The sequence below is a fragment of the Delphinus delphis genome, chromosome 20 (genome assembly GCF_949987515.2).
Source record: "Delphinus delphis chromosome 20, mDelDel1.2, whole genome shotgun sequence".
NCBI classification, from domain to species: Eukaryota; Metazoa; Chordata; class Mammalia; order Artiodactyla; family Delphinidae; genus Delphinus; species Delphinus delphis.
In genome coordinates this window covers 39,650,192-39,665,161 of record NC_082702.1, presented here as the reverse complement: position 1 = coordinate 39,665,161, position 14,970 = coordinate 39,650,192, and the positions used below count along the sequence as shown (strand labels likewise).

Genomic DNA, 14,970 nt, shown 5'->3' with positions numbered 1-14,970 from the left:
GAGCAGAAAAAAGAAAATTAATAGAGCCTTAGATACCCATTGGACATTAGCAAGCATCCTAATACATGCATAATGAGAGTCCCAGAGGAAAGGAGAGAGAGAAAGAGACAGAATATTTGAAGAAATAATGGTCCCAAACTTCCAAAATTTGATAAAAATATTAATCTACACATCTAAAAAGTTCAATGAACTCCTAAGATCAACTCTAGACACATCATAATGAGACTGTTGAAAATCACAGACAGAGGGAATATTGAAAGCAGCAAGAGAGAAACAGCTTATCACATAAAACGTTTCCTCAATAAGATTAACACTCAGTTTCTCATCAGAAGCCAGGGAGGCCAGAAGGCAGTGGGATGACATGCAAAGGGCTGAAAGAAAAAGCCTATCAACCAGTAATTCCATACCTAGCAAAACTATCCTGCAAAAAATAAAGGTGAAATCAAGACTTCCCAGATAAAATAGATTCTTCACTAGCAGACCTTCCCTACAAAATATACTAAAGGGATCATTCAGGCTGAAATGAAAGAAAATAGACAGTAACTTGAATCCACATGAAGAAATAAAGATCAGCGTTAAAGGTAACTGTATAGGTAAATATAAAAGACAGTATAGGGCTCCCCTGGTGGTGCAGTGGTTAAGAATCTGCCTGCCAATGCAGGGGACATGGGTTTGTTTGAGCCCTGGTCCAGGAAGATCCCACATGCTGTGGAGCAACTAAGCCTGTGCGCCACAACTACTGAGCCCGTGCTCTAGAGCCCGCGAGCCACAACTACTGAAGCTCGCACGTAGAGCCTGTGCTCCGCAACAAGAGAAGCCACCGCGGTGAGAAGCCCGCGCACTGCAATGAAGAAGAGCCCCTACTCGCCGCAACTAGAGAAAGCACACATGCAGCAACGAAGACCCAATGCAGCCAAAAATAAATAAATAAAATAAATACATGTATAGAAAAAAAGGCAGTATATATATAGTTTGTAACTCTTTTTTCCCTCCTATATGATTTAAAAGACAACTGCATAAAGCAATAATTATAAATCTATGCTGATGGGCATACGATGTATAAAAATGTAATATGTACAACAGCGATAGCACAAAGGAGTGGGGAGGGAGTGGATCTATTAGGGGCAAAGTTTTGTACACTACTTAAATTAAGTTGGTACAAATTCTAACTGGATTGTTATAAGTTAAGATTTTAAGTATAATCCTTAGGAGAACCACTAAGAAAAAAACATAAAATATAGTCAAAGAAACATCAAGAGAATTAAAATGGTACACTATAAAATATCTATTTAACATAAACACGGCAATAATGGGGTAATAGAGGAACAAAAAAGACATAAGCCAAAGAATACAAATAGGAAAATGACAGGCATAAACCCTACCTTGTTGGTAATTACATTAAATGTAAAAGGATTAAACATTGCAATCAAAGAGAGATTGGTAGAATGGATAAACTGCCCTGATCCAACTATATTTTGTTCACAGAAGACACACTTTCTATTAAAAGACACAAATAGCTTGAAAAGAAAAGGGTAGAAAAAGATATACCATGTAAACAGTAACCAAAAGAGAGCTGGAGTGACTATACTAATATCAGACAAAATAGACTTTAAGATAAAAATTGTGACTAGATGTAAAGAGGTACATTTGATAATGCTCAAAGGGTCAATCCTTCAAGAAGATATAACAATTATAAGGTTATATGCCCGTAACAACAGAGACTCAAAATATATGAAGCAAAATCTGACAGGAGTTGAAGGGAGGAATATACAATTCAACAGTAATAGCTGGAGATTTTAGCATTAGACTTTCAATAATTGATAGACTCACTAGACAGAAGATCAGTGTGGAAATAAAAGTCTTGAACAACACTAACATACCACTATAGAACACTCCATCACAACAGTAGAATACATATTCCTCTCTAGTGCACATGGAACATTCTTCAGGATAAAACATATGTTAGGGTATAAAACTAGTATCAGTAAAATTACAAGGATTTAAATCATAAAACGTATGTTCTCTGACCACAGTGGAACGAAATTAGAAATCAATAATGGAAGGAAATTGGGAAAATTCACAGATGTTTGGAAATTAATACATTTCAAATAACCAATGGATCAAAAAAGAAATCCCAATGAAATTAGAGCAAAATTGGAATTAAGACAAATTGCCCCCTGAGAGCTCCAGGAACGTGTGCATCCAGAGCACAGTTTGCAAAATCTCATCCCTGGGAGACACGCTGCCCAGGAAATCCTGCAGGAAGTGAAGGAGCGGGGGCCTTGCTGCAGTGAGCTTCATCTCCCACCTACCCAATTCAAGTCCCAAGTCCGGCAAAGAGGCTTCCTGTTCTCATTTTCGATCGTGAGGTTTTCCAGGCAGGACCCCAATGTTGGGGTCCACACACCCCACTAAATGCCAGCAGTTAAATCACTGTTGTCAACCAGCTAATTAGATTGATTTCCTCCCTCACTGCTGATGTGTATCACTCGTCTGGTTCATTTCTCAGTTGGAAAGGGTGTGGCAGCTCCAGCTTCCAGAGGCCCTGCCTGCTGTGTAGAGTCGGGGTGGGATTGGGGGCCACGTACAGAGGCTGAGGGAAGGCATGGGGCTCTGAGAGGAGACTGGGATGGACTAGGTGTCCCTCTGCTGCAATCACTTTCCTGCAGTGTGTTTCTGAAATCCTGACTGCAAATGTCGCCTTGCACCCTGGGTTCCTCTGATGGTGGTGGTGGTGTATGTGCTTGTGTTTCACATGAGCTCGCTCAGCTCTAGAAAGAGAAGTATTTCAAGATTTTTCTTTATTTAGTTATAAAAAAATACAGTATGTCCCATGCACCAGTGTAGCCAATATATATATAGTCATTATCACTAGAGCAATTACTACAATGATAGGAAATAGAAGGTTACAGGAATTTGTTTATCCAACTAAAAAACCTGAATTAAAATTGTTAACCTAAATAGCAACCTGCTTATTATGCATAAACCCTTATTCTCTATGTTTGTGAGAGCTAGAAATGTATAAGTATTATTAGTAAAAAAAAAAATATGAAAAACTCGTTATTGGTTAAAAATAAAAAGTCAGTGTTATCTACAGTCCCCTGAATTGAGGGGCCTTGCCCAGAGCAGGAACCTTGGTCCATGACAAATGGTGAGTCAGAGAGTTTGCCTCCTTCCCCGCACCCCCGTTGAGTGATGCCACTTCCCTAAGGTGTGTTTGCAGTGGAAAGTTCCGTACGTGGCTGGAAGTGGAAGAGGAACAGGTGACCACTGGGCCTGAGCAGGGGCCTTGCCTTCTGTAGGGATGGGGCCCTGCTGGGGTTCCCTGAGATGTGGCAACAACGAGGTGTAAAGGCAAATGGCACAGCTGTGTTGCGCAGTCATGTTTGGGTTTGGACTTTGGCCAGAGTTGATGTGGGTCACACCTTAAGTGCCTCTAAGTCGAGAGATCAAGAGTAGATGGAGAGAAAGAAAAAAGAAAGAGCATGAATGAGGGACCGGGCGAGGCAGGGAGAGGTCTTCTGCTCCGGGAACATCTGCCCTGCTTCCCAGGCAAAACTGGAGGGGTGTCGTGAGTGTCAAATTGGGGTCACAGCGACTCCTGGCCCTCTCTGGAGAGAGTGGGTGTGGAGGTGGCCCTCACCCTATGATCTGTGGTCTCGTTTGGTCTGCACTGTCCCTCCAGGATGAATTCACAGTTGCTTTAAAGTTCAACGAGCCATTTCCCTGACCTTGGATGAATTTTCAGTACCCAGTACAGCATAGTTACAGGCATGGCAGGCCAGCGAGGTCACCTCAAGACCCAAGGTCAGGAGATGTCAAGAGGCCCTTCCTCCCTTTTGACAGGCCTGGAGAGAGGCTGCAGAATGCTGGGGGTCTTGGGAGGGTGTGAGGAAGCTAAAGCAGGGCAGGCCTGGGGGGCGGGCCCAGTCTCCTGGGGGACCGGGCTACAGAGAGTCTCGCCCCACAGTCATGCCATCCAGCCCCTTGCCTCCAGGTGACAGGCACCAGGACCCCCCCCACCAGCCGCCCCCCGCTAGGGGTTCAGGGACCTCAGGGGAAGACCTCCCCCTGGCAGTTGAGCATAATCTGCTTTGAGAAGACTGAGAAAGTCTTTGAGTTGAACCCGTAGTCGCAGGTGACAGGGTTATGTGGCTGTCTCAGCCCAGACAGAACACCAGCCTGGTGTTTTCCAGCGTTTTGGGAGTAGCCATCACTGAAGTACGTTCCTGGACATTTCAGGGACTTGGATTTTGCCATCCAAGGTGGTGAGGTCTCTGGGACCCATGAGGAAGGGCTGTTAGGCTGGGACGTGAGTGCTGTGATTGGAGGGCTCAGTGCCCGTGTCCGACTAGCCTGAGCTACCCAGGCCCAGAGGCCCACGGTCCCCTAATACACCAGCTCCTCCCGGGGGTCCGAGCCATACAGCTCGGCCAGCATCTTGAACCTGGGCCCCCAGTCATTGAGAAAGTCATAATCGATGTCCGAGTCAGATGAATCGGTGCCCAGGGAGCTGAGGGACTCGGCGATGGACTCGGCGCCCTCGTAGCCGTAGATGTGCAGCGTGTCGTAGGGTGGGCCGCCGCCGTCGTGGTCCGCCTCGTCCTTCTTAACCTCGATCATTGCGGCCATCTCCCCGGGCCCGTGCGCCCCGGGCGCGTGCCGCGGCGGCTTCTGCACCTGTGCGTAGAGGGACGGCCGCGTGTCCAGCGCCGGCCGCGGGGGCTTGGTCCCACCGTGGCGCACCGAGTTGAGCACCGACACGTCGTAGCTGGTGGTGTCCATCTCGCCGCCGCCCTCCTCGTCGTAGGTGACCAGCTGCTCGTGGATCTCCGGCACGCTCTTGCCGTGGGCGCGGGCCTGCTTCCGGAGCCGCCGCCGCAGGATGATGAGGAGGGTGATCACTGCGAACAAGCGAGCCAGAGCTGGTCAGCCATGGCCCAGCGGACCGGGGGACTCCCCCCCCACCCCCCCACCCCCACACACACCCCCGCCTTGAGGTTTACCTGCACCCTCCCCTCCTCCCTGGGAATCCCTGGGCCAGCCCAGCTCCCAGTGACAGCTGGGCCAACGCAGAAGTTTTGGTTTGGTCTAGATATCTGGTGGGTCCACCCTCACTCCCACTCCAGAGTCATCTCCACCCCACCCCCACCCAGGATCCATCCTTGCTGGTGTCCTGGCCACAGTAGGGCGGGGGGGGGGAGAGCAACAGAGCGGGCCTCCCTCAAGTTCATTCTCTCCTGCCACTCTCCTCCCCATCTACCCGCATCCTCAATTCCTCCCTCCTCTTAACCACTGTGGCAAATCCTTCTGTGTCTTGTCCAAAGGCCAGGAGGCCAGAGGTTGGGGCAGAGATGGGGAAAGGGATGGAGTTGGAATTTGGAGTGCAAAGATTCTGAGCCGTGATGATGATGATGATGACGATGATGATGGTGATCATGATGGTGATGATGGTGATGATGATGATGGTGATGATGGTGATGGTGATGATGATGATGGTGATGATGATGATGATGATGATGACGGTGATGGTGATGATGATGATGGTGAAGAAGATGATGGTGGTGATGATGGTGATGATGGTGATGATGATGATGGTGATGATGATGATGGTGATGATGGTGATGATGATGACGATGATGATGATGACGGTGATGATGATGATGGTGAAGAAGATGATGGTGATGATGATGATGGTGATGGTGGTGATGATGATGATGATGGTGATGATGGTGATGATGATGGTGATGATGATGATGATGATGGTGATGATGATGGTGATGGTGATGATGATGGTGATGATGATGGTGAAGATGATGATGGTGATGATGATGATGATGATGATGATGGTGATGATGATGGTGATGGTGATGATGGTGGTGATGATGATGATGATGATGATGGGTCATGGTGGTGCTGGTAGACATGGCACCCGTTGCAGTAGCAGCAGCTACTCTTGAGCACCTGCTGTGTACATGCTGGCATGGTATTGGCACATTTTCATGTTCTTTTACTCAAAGTAGGTATTAATATCCCATTTTACATGAGCAAACCGAGCTCAGAACAGCTGAGTGACATGCCCAGAGTCCCATGATCAGGCAGCGGTGTGATGTTGGCCCTGCTCAAAGCTCTGAGGTGTGTGACTGCATGACGGTTGCCAACCCCTAGGAGGGGTGGACCACGTGGGGCAGAGAGCTCCTAGAAGTAGGCTCAGAGCATTCCTAGACTCTGTCGTTCTAGCCTCGAGTGACTTAACAAACTGTTCCATACATAAGAAAAGCCAGGATGCCCTCTCTGAGCCTCTGTTTCCTTGCCTATAAAATGGAAGTGATGACTCCTCTGCTCTGTTTATATTTGATAAGGTGGCTATGAGGTTAAGTGCAATTCTGTGTGTGGTGGTGATGCCAGTATATCATTATTACTAATTTTTAGTGAGAGGAAAATCTGGGTCTGGACTCTTTGCCACGGAAGCCCCAGAAGTGGGGGCACTGCCAGGGGGCCTCTCAGGGAAGCCACTGGCAGGAAAGGCCTGGAGCAGATGATGTGGGTCCCTCACTGTGTCCCCCGGTCAGTCCTGTCATTGTAGTGCACAGGGTGACCTCTAACCACCCAAGGGCTTCCTCTGTAGGGCCAGCCCCTGCCCCAGGTGAAACGCAGAACTTACACCTCTGGGAGGAGCCCCACCATCAGCTGGTGGGCATCGTTGGAAAAACATGGGCTGTGAGTGCCGCCACCCAGTCTCCAGTGAGAAGAAGCTCCAGTGTCCCATGGTGGCAGCTTGTGTGACAGCTTGCCCTTGATTGGCTGCCTACCTTTCCAGTCTCACTCCCCCTCTTCCTTCTGGGGCTTCTTGGGAATGCCTCTCAAATAAACCATGTGCACCCCAATCCTGGTCCCAGGGTCTCCTAACTGGGGAGCCCAAAGTAAGGCAAGGCCTAAAATGCTCCTAAAATTTCTGAGGCCCAAACAAGAGGAAAAGAGATGTCAAGCCTGGAGAAATCCTAAAAATAGAAAGAAATCCACTGGCGATAATCTAAACTAGAAATTTTAAACTTTCCGTTTCTCTCCAAAAGAAGAACTGGATCCTCTTTTTTCAAAGCAGGTGCGACTTGTGGGATCTTAGTTCCCTGACCAGGGATTGAACCCGGCCCCTTTGCAGTGAGAGCGAAGAGTCCTAACCATTGGACCGCCAGCGAATTCCCTCGGAAGAGGTTTTATATAAATAAATGCCTAGAACAGTGCCTGGCACACAATAAGTGCTCAAAATATGTCAGTTGAATGAGTGAATGTTATATATAAAGTATTTTAAACTGGGGAAGGAGACTTGAGTCCCCCCCTTCTTCCCCCCCTCCCCCTCCATCCCCACAGTTAGGCACCCAAGGAGGTGAAGCTTACACCTAGCACAGGCCTGCACTAGGGCCTGGAGGCAGGGCTGGGCCTGGATCCCTGGCCTCTTCCTTCTCCTGTGTAGCCCCCTCAATGTCCCCTCCCATCCTCCTGGGCACTGACCTGTGATGGTGAGGATGCAGAGGAAGATAGCTACCAGCGCCTGGATGCTGACGCCCACCTGGGCGGCCACCTCCTCACACAAGGTGAACTCGCCGCGTTCGTTGCACTTGCACACGGTCACATCCAGCATGCTGGTGCCTGTGAGGCTTGGCCTCCCGTTGTCCGAGATGAGCACGGGCAGGTGGTGGACCTTGGCGCGCTCTCGGTCAAAATACCCATACTTGACTGTGATGTTGGCCGTGTTATCTGGAAACACCAAGTCCTCGGAGTCAGGCTCTGCTGCCTGGAGTGCCCATCCTCTCATCCACACTGCCTGCCACCTCCAGGAAGCCCTTGGTAACTGCACCAGCCCACGTGCTGCCTGGGCTGTGTCTCTGCCCTTGGCACCCCCTGCCTCAGGTTTTAGCCATTTGAGCGCAGGTCTGTTCCTCCAGAGAGGGGATGTTTTGGGCAGCTGCTTCGACCTAGCCTCTAAGAAGGACTTGGCCAGAATGTAAAACCCTTGCTTTCTGTTTCTGTGGGCGAATGATATGCCTGACCCCTAACTCTACTTCAATAAAAGGTGACTGTCAGCGAATTAACGCATTGTTTCAAGCTTTGATGAGCAATCAGGGGGAAATAAAGTCTTAAAAAGTCTTTTAGCATCGGGCTAACTTCTAAGGCTGTTTTTGCTATCCCTGAAAATCCATTAGAAAGTAAAAACAATGCACAGTTCCCTGGGGCACTGAGGGAATGATTGCATATGTAATTGAGGATTCCCCGGTCAGGCTGGAATTGAGAATGTGCTTTGGCCCAAACATAGGCTCTCCCTCTCAGCTCCAATCAATCCTTGTACAGAATTCCCCAGGGAGATTTTTTAACATGCTGGTTTTTCAGAACCGCCCCCCTCCACTCCTCCTTCCTTTTCCCCCTCCCCTCTCCCGCCTTTCTGATTCAGTGGCTGGATAATCTGCCCTTTGTTGGCTCCTAGGAGATGATGATGGTTAGAGGGTCCAGGGACTCCCTGTTCCAGGGTTTACCTAGCCGTGCGGGGTTGGCACACCCAGAAAGCCAAAGGCAAAGGAGGCCATCTTTTAGATTTCAAATGGAAGCCAATTACATTTCATTATTAAGTAGCCATGTCTATTATAATTGAAAATAATAACAATATGGCCACTGACACTGTATGAGGAAAATTAGAGATTTCTCACTATACTCATTTAATATTGTAGCAGGACATTCATGTTCTAAGTGAATCTGAGATCAACAAGCTAGTCTCCTGGTCACATATGGGGTGTCTTTGGGTTGGTGTTTAAGCTTTCTTCTCCACAGCAGCCCTCCTCTGAGGCAGGATTGAGGTGGGCACTGGGGATGGGGTGACACGTATTTTTTCCATATTATTTACTACTAAAGACAGCGGAATGTTGAATGGTCTGTCATTGACTGTCCGCGCATCGTAGCCACCATCCCCATCCCATAGGAGGCTCCTTAAGGACAAGTCTGTGGCTGATCCCCTGGGTCTGCCTCTCGCTCTCAGGGACCCCACTCCCTGACCTTCCTCAGAGGTGGCAATGGCTGTTTCTATACAGGAATCCTCACCAACCACAGTGTTGCCAGTTAGGGATGGGCAGGGATTCCACCCCATTCTGGGTGAAGGATTGTTCTGTTTAGACCCAAGGGGGATTTTTTTGTGTTTTTCTCAGGAAGGTGCAGAAGCCATGGAAGCCTGTCTGCTTTTGGCTGGAATTCAGTCAACTCAGCACTGACACTCTCGGAAGCACATACTCATGAGAAACTCTGATTGGCCGCTACTGACATCACAGGGCTCTCTAGGCTGTGATTCGTGGACCAGATCCTGTCCCGAGGACACCTGCTGGTAAGTAGTCATTGTAGCCAAATTAAAACACTGTATCCTTGGCATTTCGGGTTTCAAATGTCCAGTTTTGCCTCTTTGGAAGCAACCTCAAAGTTCTATGTCATAGAGCAATTTGCAGTTGTGCTGAGCGCAGGAAGGAGTCTTTGGCTAGTTTGTGAACCGAGCTGTCTACACCGCATATCTGTTCCGTGCTCCTCAGTAACCTGAGCATCTTATGGGGAAGGGCAGGCCATGTGGACTTAGCAGTGTGCCAGGGTGGCTCTGACCATTGCACAGACCAGTTAGGTATGTGGTGGGGATTGTACAAAACCTCCTGTAACTTGAAAGCCCCACTGAGGGCCTGCCCCCAGTTCACTGGCTTGGTCCTTGACCCTGGCTTTTCAAGACTCAACCCCGTCCCTGAGCCCCCCAAGAGCCAGCCTGACTGCCTTGAGGCGCACCGTGATTATCCGTGAGGGTGAAGTTGCTGTCCTCAGTGCTCAGGGAAAACTTGAACTTCACATCTCGTGGTGTTATATCCTTGTCTATTGCCGAGATTTGCACGACCAGCTAGAGGGTGGAAGATGGGGGCCGGTCGTTAGCGGTGTTGGGTTGGCCGGGGTTTCAGTGATGGGGAGGGACTTTGGGTTTAGACCTGGCCGTGGCTGCCTCTCACCTGTAACACTAACCTAAATGGTCTCCACAGAGCCACTCTTTCTACCACCACCTCCCCGCCAATCTACTCACTACACATTCTGTCTGAGCCTCAGTTTCACCCCCTGTGGGGATAATGTCACCTTTCCTCAAGGCTGTTGTACAAGTTACATTAAACTTAGTGAAATGCCGGCTGACCGTGCCTGGGAGGTGCTGCCCCTCGGCCTGCCCCAGGCGGACGCTGCCTTACCCTCCCACCTGAGTTAGACGCACCTTGCCCTGGGCAGCGTTCTCACACACTTTGGGCTCGTAGGGCTTGGCAAACTCTGGGGCATTGTCGTTCTCATCCAAAACTTCGATGTGGACCTGCACGATGGATTCTTTGCCCGTGGGGGTCCCTGCAGGGGAAAGGACTCATCACTACAGTGCGTTCAGCAGGTACCAGCCCTGGGATTAGAATATGTATGGATGGGAGCGCTGGAGGGGTGCTCTTTTTGCAGGAAGAGGGGGTTATGGACATCTGGAAGGGAGGCCAGGGATGGCCTTCTGGTCGAAGGGAGTGGAAGAGGAAGGGGGTAAAGCTTCAAGCACAAGGATATTTGCTAAAGAATTAGTTGTAAGAATTGAAAAGGTGAACGACAGAAGTGTATTTTTAAAGGTTTTAATTAAATCAATTAAGTAATTATTAAATCAATTCAGCAATTTAAGCAATCAAACCAATTTAAATAAATTAATTATGAAATAATTGAAAAGGTAAACCATCTAAGTGAGATTGCATTAATAAATTACGTCAGTTTAAAAGAATGGACTATGTGGCTGTTTGCAATGCCCGGGTAAATTACATTTTAAAAATTACAGTCTTTTTAAAAAAGATATTTTAGTACCATGAGAAAATGATTCTGGAATAAGGTTAAGTAAAAATGCAGGATATGATATTTATACAGGTATTATGATCTCACTTGTATAAAAATACATATCGTAAAAAGACCAGAGGAAATACACTACAGTGCTAACAGTAATTATCTGTGTACGGTGGGAATACGAGGGTATAATTTTCTTCTCCTTTTTTGTATTTTCCGTATTTTAAAATGGGCAGCAAACTATTACTATAAGATTTAAAAATTGTATGAATGAGATTAGATGGGGAAGAAAGGGGCAAAGACTGATCTGGACAGTACGCAGGAGTCCATTGAAGCTGACCTGGCTGCCAGGTGGGGCACGTGCTGCCAGCAGGAAGCAGGGGCCCTTCAGGGTAGCACCGGTGGGGCCCTGGCCAAGTCACCCCCTTTCTGGGCCCTTGTGGCCTCTGTGTGAGGTGGGAATATTGATCCTTCTCCCAGAGGACAGTTGTGATTTTCTCATAGAGGCTAAGGGTAAGTTCTGGAGAATCTCACAGTCTTGGAGTTGGAAACTGCTTCAGATTTTGAATTCAGCCCACTGACTGGCCCATAAACACCCTCCAAAGCAGCCTTTTCCAAACGACCACTATAATAAGAATCACACGGCGCTCGTTCAGTGCACACTCCTTGGCCCCATTTCTGACGCACTGGACCAAAACCTCCAGGGAGGCATCTGAGAAGCTCTGTGGTTTAGAGGTGCCTCAGGTGATTCTCATCACAGGGACATCTGGCAGCCTGTTTTGGAACAGCGCTTCTTAAACTGTAGTGTGCGTGAGATTCTGATGCAGTCTGGGGTTGGGGCCTGATGTTTTGCTCGTCTAACAAAGTCTCAGATGACGTGGATGCAGCTGGTCCATCCACACTTGGGGATGGAGGCGCTATAGCATCCCAACCAAGTGGTGCATCAGCAGGTGCTTATAGGACCTCTGGAGACCCTAAATGATAGATGTTGACGATTTGAAAAGGAGAGGAGCCCAGGTCCCCTGGCAAATGGGGCCACTCACCACTAGAATCCAGCTCTTTGGCCTCCACTGTCAGGTTACACCAGGGGTAGACTTCTCTGTCCAGCTCCTTCTCATTGTAAATATTCCCCTGCTTGGTTATTCCGAAGAACTGGCCCTTGTCACTTGTTCTGCGGATGGAGTATCTGCCCACGGGAGAGAGTTTCAAGATTTTCCGTTGTTCTTTGCTGAGTCCAAACTCCCCAGCAGGACAGATGAGACCCTTCAGGATCTGTCCCTTGCATCCATCCCCCATCTTCCTCTCACTGCTCATTGCACTTGACCACCCAGAGGGAGTCAGAGTAGTGAGATAATCCCTTTGAGGTTGGCAGTGTTGCCATCACTGGGCTGAGGGTGGTACCTGAGACTCCATCAACAGCACTTTCACAGTTGAGGCAGGTGGCACTGTAATCAACTGTACCACAGCTTGGATCGGATTTTGTGATTAATGAAAAGATAGTTGGGCAAGAGCCAGGAAGAAATAAAAAAAGGGGCTGGAAGAGGTACGAAGTGATTGAAAGGAAATTAAATTTGTGAAGTAAAAATTGGAAAAGTTCTTAAGGAAAAAGGCATGAAGAGAAGAAAAGAGAGATGAAAATATATAACGTTCCAAATATATATTTCTCTAATACTGAGGAAAATTCCAGAACAAAGAGAACAGAAGAAATAACAAAAGATATAATAGAAGAAAACTTCCTGATCTGAAGCAAGGCCCAAGTTTATAGAAGAGTCATTGATATCAGGCGTAATTTTAAAAAGAGATCAATATTTAGCTATATCCTGATGACACTTTTGAATTTCAGAGCTATATAAAGAAACCAAAAAGAGTCCAGACAGAAAAGATACGTCCTTATAAAGAAAGAGAAATCAGACTCACCCCAGACACTCTCACAAAGTTAAATGCTAGGACACATTGATAATATTTTTGATTTGTAAATATGCAAGGATTCAGGAAGTATATCATCCACAAGATGGGTCCTGAAAAAAGTTTTTTTGAAAACTCACTTCATCTAACAAGTGTCTCAAAATAAAGTAAAAAAAAAATCTGGTTTGGGAGGAATTAAAATTAAACTATTGATACCTTTATCATATATAGGAAGGCAGTGGTGTGTGTGTGTGTGTGTGTGTGTGTGTGTGTGTGTGTGTGTGTGTGTGAGAGAGAGAGAGAGAGAGAGAGAGACAGAGACAGACAGAGAGACAGAGATTTTTAACTAGAAAATATTGGTCCAGGAAAACATTTAAAATTTTACAGATAGAAGTAAATCTCACTGGTAGAAGTAAAAATGCATGTACTCCATCCAAATATCTACGAGAAAATAACATGAAAAAATAGACTCTACAACAAAGATGGAGGAAGAGAAAAAAGTAATTAAGTTTGAGAAATAGCAAATGTAAAACAAGATAAAAGAAGTAAGATCAAACATATCATTTACAATGAAAAATGTAAATAGGTTAAACACAAAGCATCTCAGTTTAGATTAAAAAGCAAAGCCATGAGGACATGGGGGGGAAGGGGAAGCTGGGATGAAGAGAGAGTAGCATGGACATATATACACTACCAAATGTAAAATGGATGGCTAGTGGGAAGCTGCTGCATAGCACAGGGAGATCAGCTCGGTGCTTTGTGATGACCTAGAGGGGTGGGATAGGCGGGGTGGGAGGGAGGCTCAAGAGGGAGGGGATATAAGGATATATGTATACATATAGCTGATTCACTTTGTTGTACAGCAGAAACTAACACAACATTGTAAAGCAATTATACTCCAGTAAAGATGGGAAAAAAAAAAAAAAGCAAAGCCAATTACATTCCAGTTTCAAGAGACAACTTACTGCCCATGACCTAGAAAAGATTAAAAGTAAAGGTTGGAAAATTTATTTCAGGCAAACATGAGTAACATGAAAACAGGACAAACTTTACATCAGGCAACATGGAATTGAGGACAAAATGTCATAAGGATGAAAGTGACAAGTCATAATGAAGGTAAAATAGTTATAAACCTTTGTTAACTGAATAGAAAAATTAAAATACATAAAGCAAAAGCTTAGATATTCCAGAAAAAAAATGGACAGAAAGACACACAAAGACAATTACATCACAGAACAAGTTAAAGCAAAGCCAAAAAATGCCCTACCAATTGTAAATGAAAAAAAAGTCTCTTAAATAAACCATTGGATCAATGGAGAAGTAAAAATTATCATTATAGACCATTTAGAATAGAATGGCCATGAGGACAGTTGTCCTAAAACTTATGAGATGTGATCAGAATGGAGGTAGACATTTGTCTTTAACAGGAAGACCTGATAACAGAGAAACATTAACTCCCCCCAAATTGATATATAAACACAATTCTCATTAGAATTCTGATGCTTTTTTAAAAACGGAAGAATGTTATGGTTCACATGGAAGAATGAATGTTTGAGAATGCATTAAAGCCATATAAAGTGAAAAAACACTTGAGGGAGGGACTTGCCGTATACATACCAAGTTTTAGTATCAAGCTGCTACAATAAAACAGAATGGCTTTGCCACAGAACATAGGATTCAGAAATAGATTCAGGGATGTACAGGAGCTTGGAACTACATCTTTTGTCACAGAGGGTAGAGGAGAGGAGTCTAGTTCAGATAGAAGAACAAGTAGTGATGAAATGGGTATAGTGTGATCCAAAAACATTTTAAAACAATCAAATCCCCCAAACAAACAAAGGACAAATCCACCATAAATGTATGTAGATGTTTGTGTGGTCATGAAGAAAGGCATGATAGGACCACAGCACACCATGAACGTGAGTTGTCTGGAAATCAGGGTTATGATGTTTTCTTTATAGATCCTTGTGTTGTTTGATTGTGTGAAATAAACACTGTTTCCTTTTGTGGTTTTGGGAAGACAAATGTAATAAATCGTGTTTAGCGAAGGGGTTTCATGGATGTCAAGTTGGCTGCTCTCTTGACTGTCACATCTCCCCAGACGGGACCTGTGGGAGCCCGTACCTCCCCTTCAAGGTAGAGCAGACAACGGGAAGCTCTGATGGCCAGGACCATGCTGGCCTGGGCAGAGCAAGATTCCACCTGGCC

General features: G+C 46.4%; 1 protein-coding gene across 1 annotated transcript in view; it reads right to left on the bottom strand.

The window, feature by feature from the left end:
* Window positions 1-1,280: 1,280 nt before the first annotated feature.
* Window positions 1,281-14,970, bottom strand: part of CDH5 (cadherin 5) — a 37,871-nt gene continuing 24,181 nt past the window's right edge. Inside the window, exons 8-12 of the mRNA XM_060000752.1 lie at window positions 11,901-12,043; window positions 10,271-10,395; window positions 9,805-9,913; window positions 7,510-7,755; window positions 1,281-4,904 (exon numbers count right to left, since the gene is read on the bottom strand). Of these exons, the coding sequence (XP_059856735.1) occupies window positions 4,390-4,904; window positions 7,510-7,755; window positions 9,805-9,913; window positions 10,271-10,395; window positions 11,901-12,043 (1,138 nt within the window). The 3' untranslated portion in view covers window positions 1,281-4,389. The remainder of the gene's footprint in view (window positions 4,905-7,509; window positions 7,756-9,804; window positions 9,914-10,270; window positions 10,396-11,900; window positions 12,044-14,970) is intronic.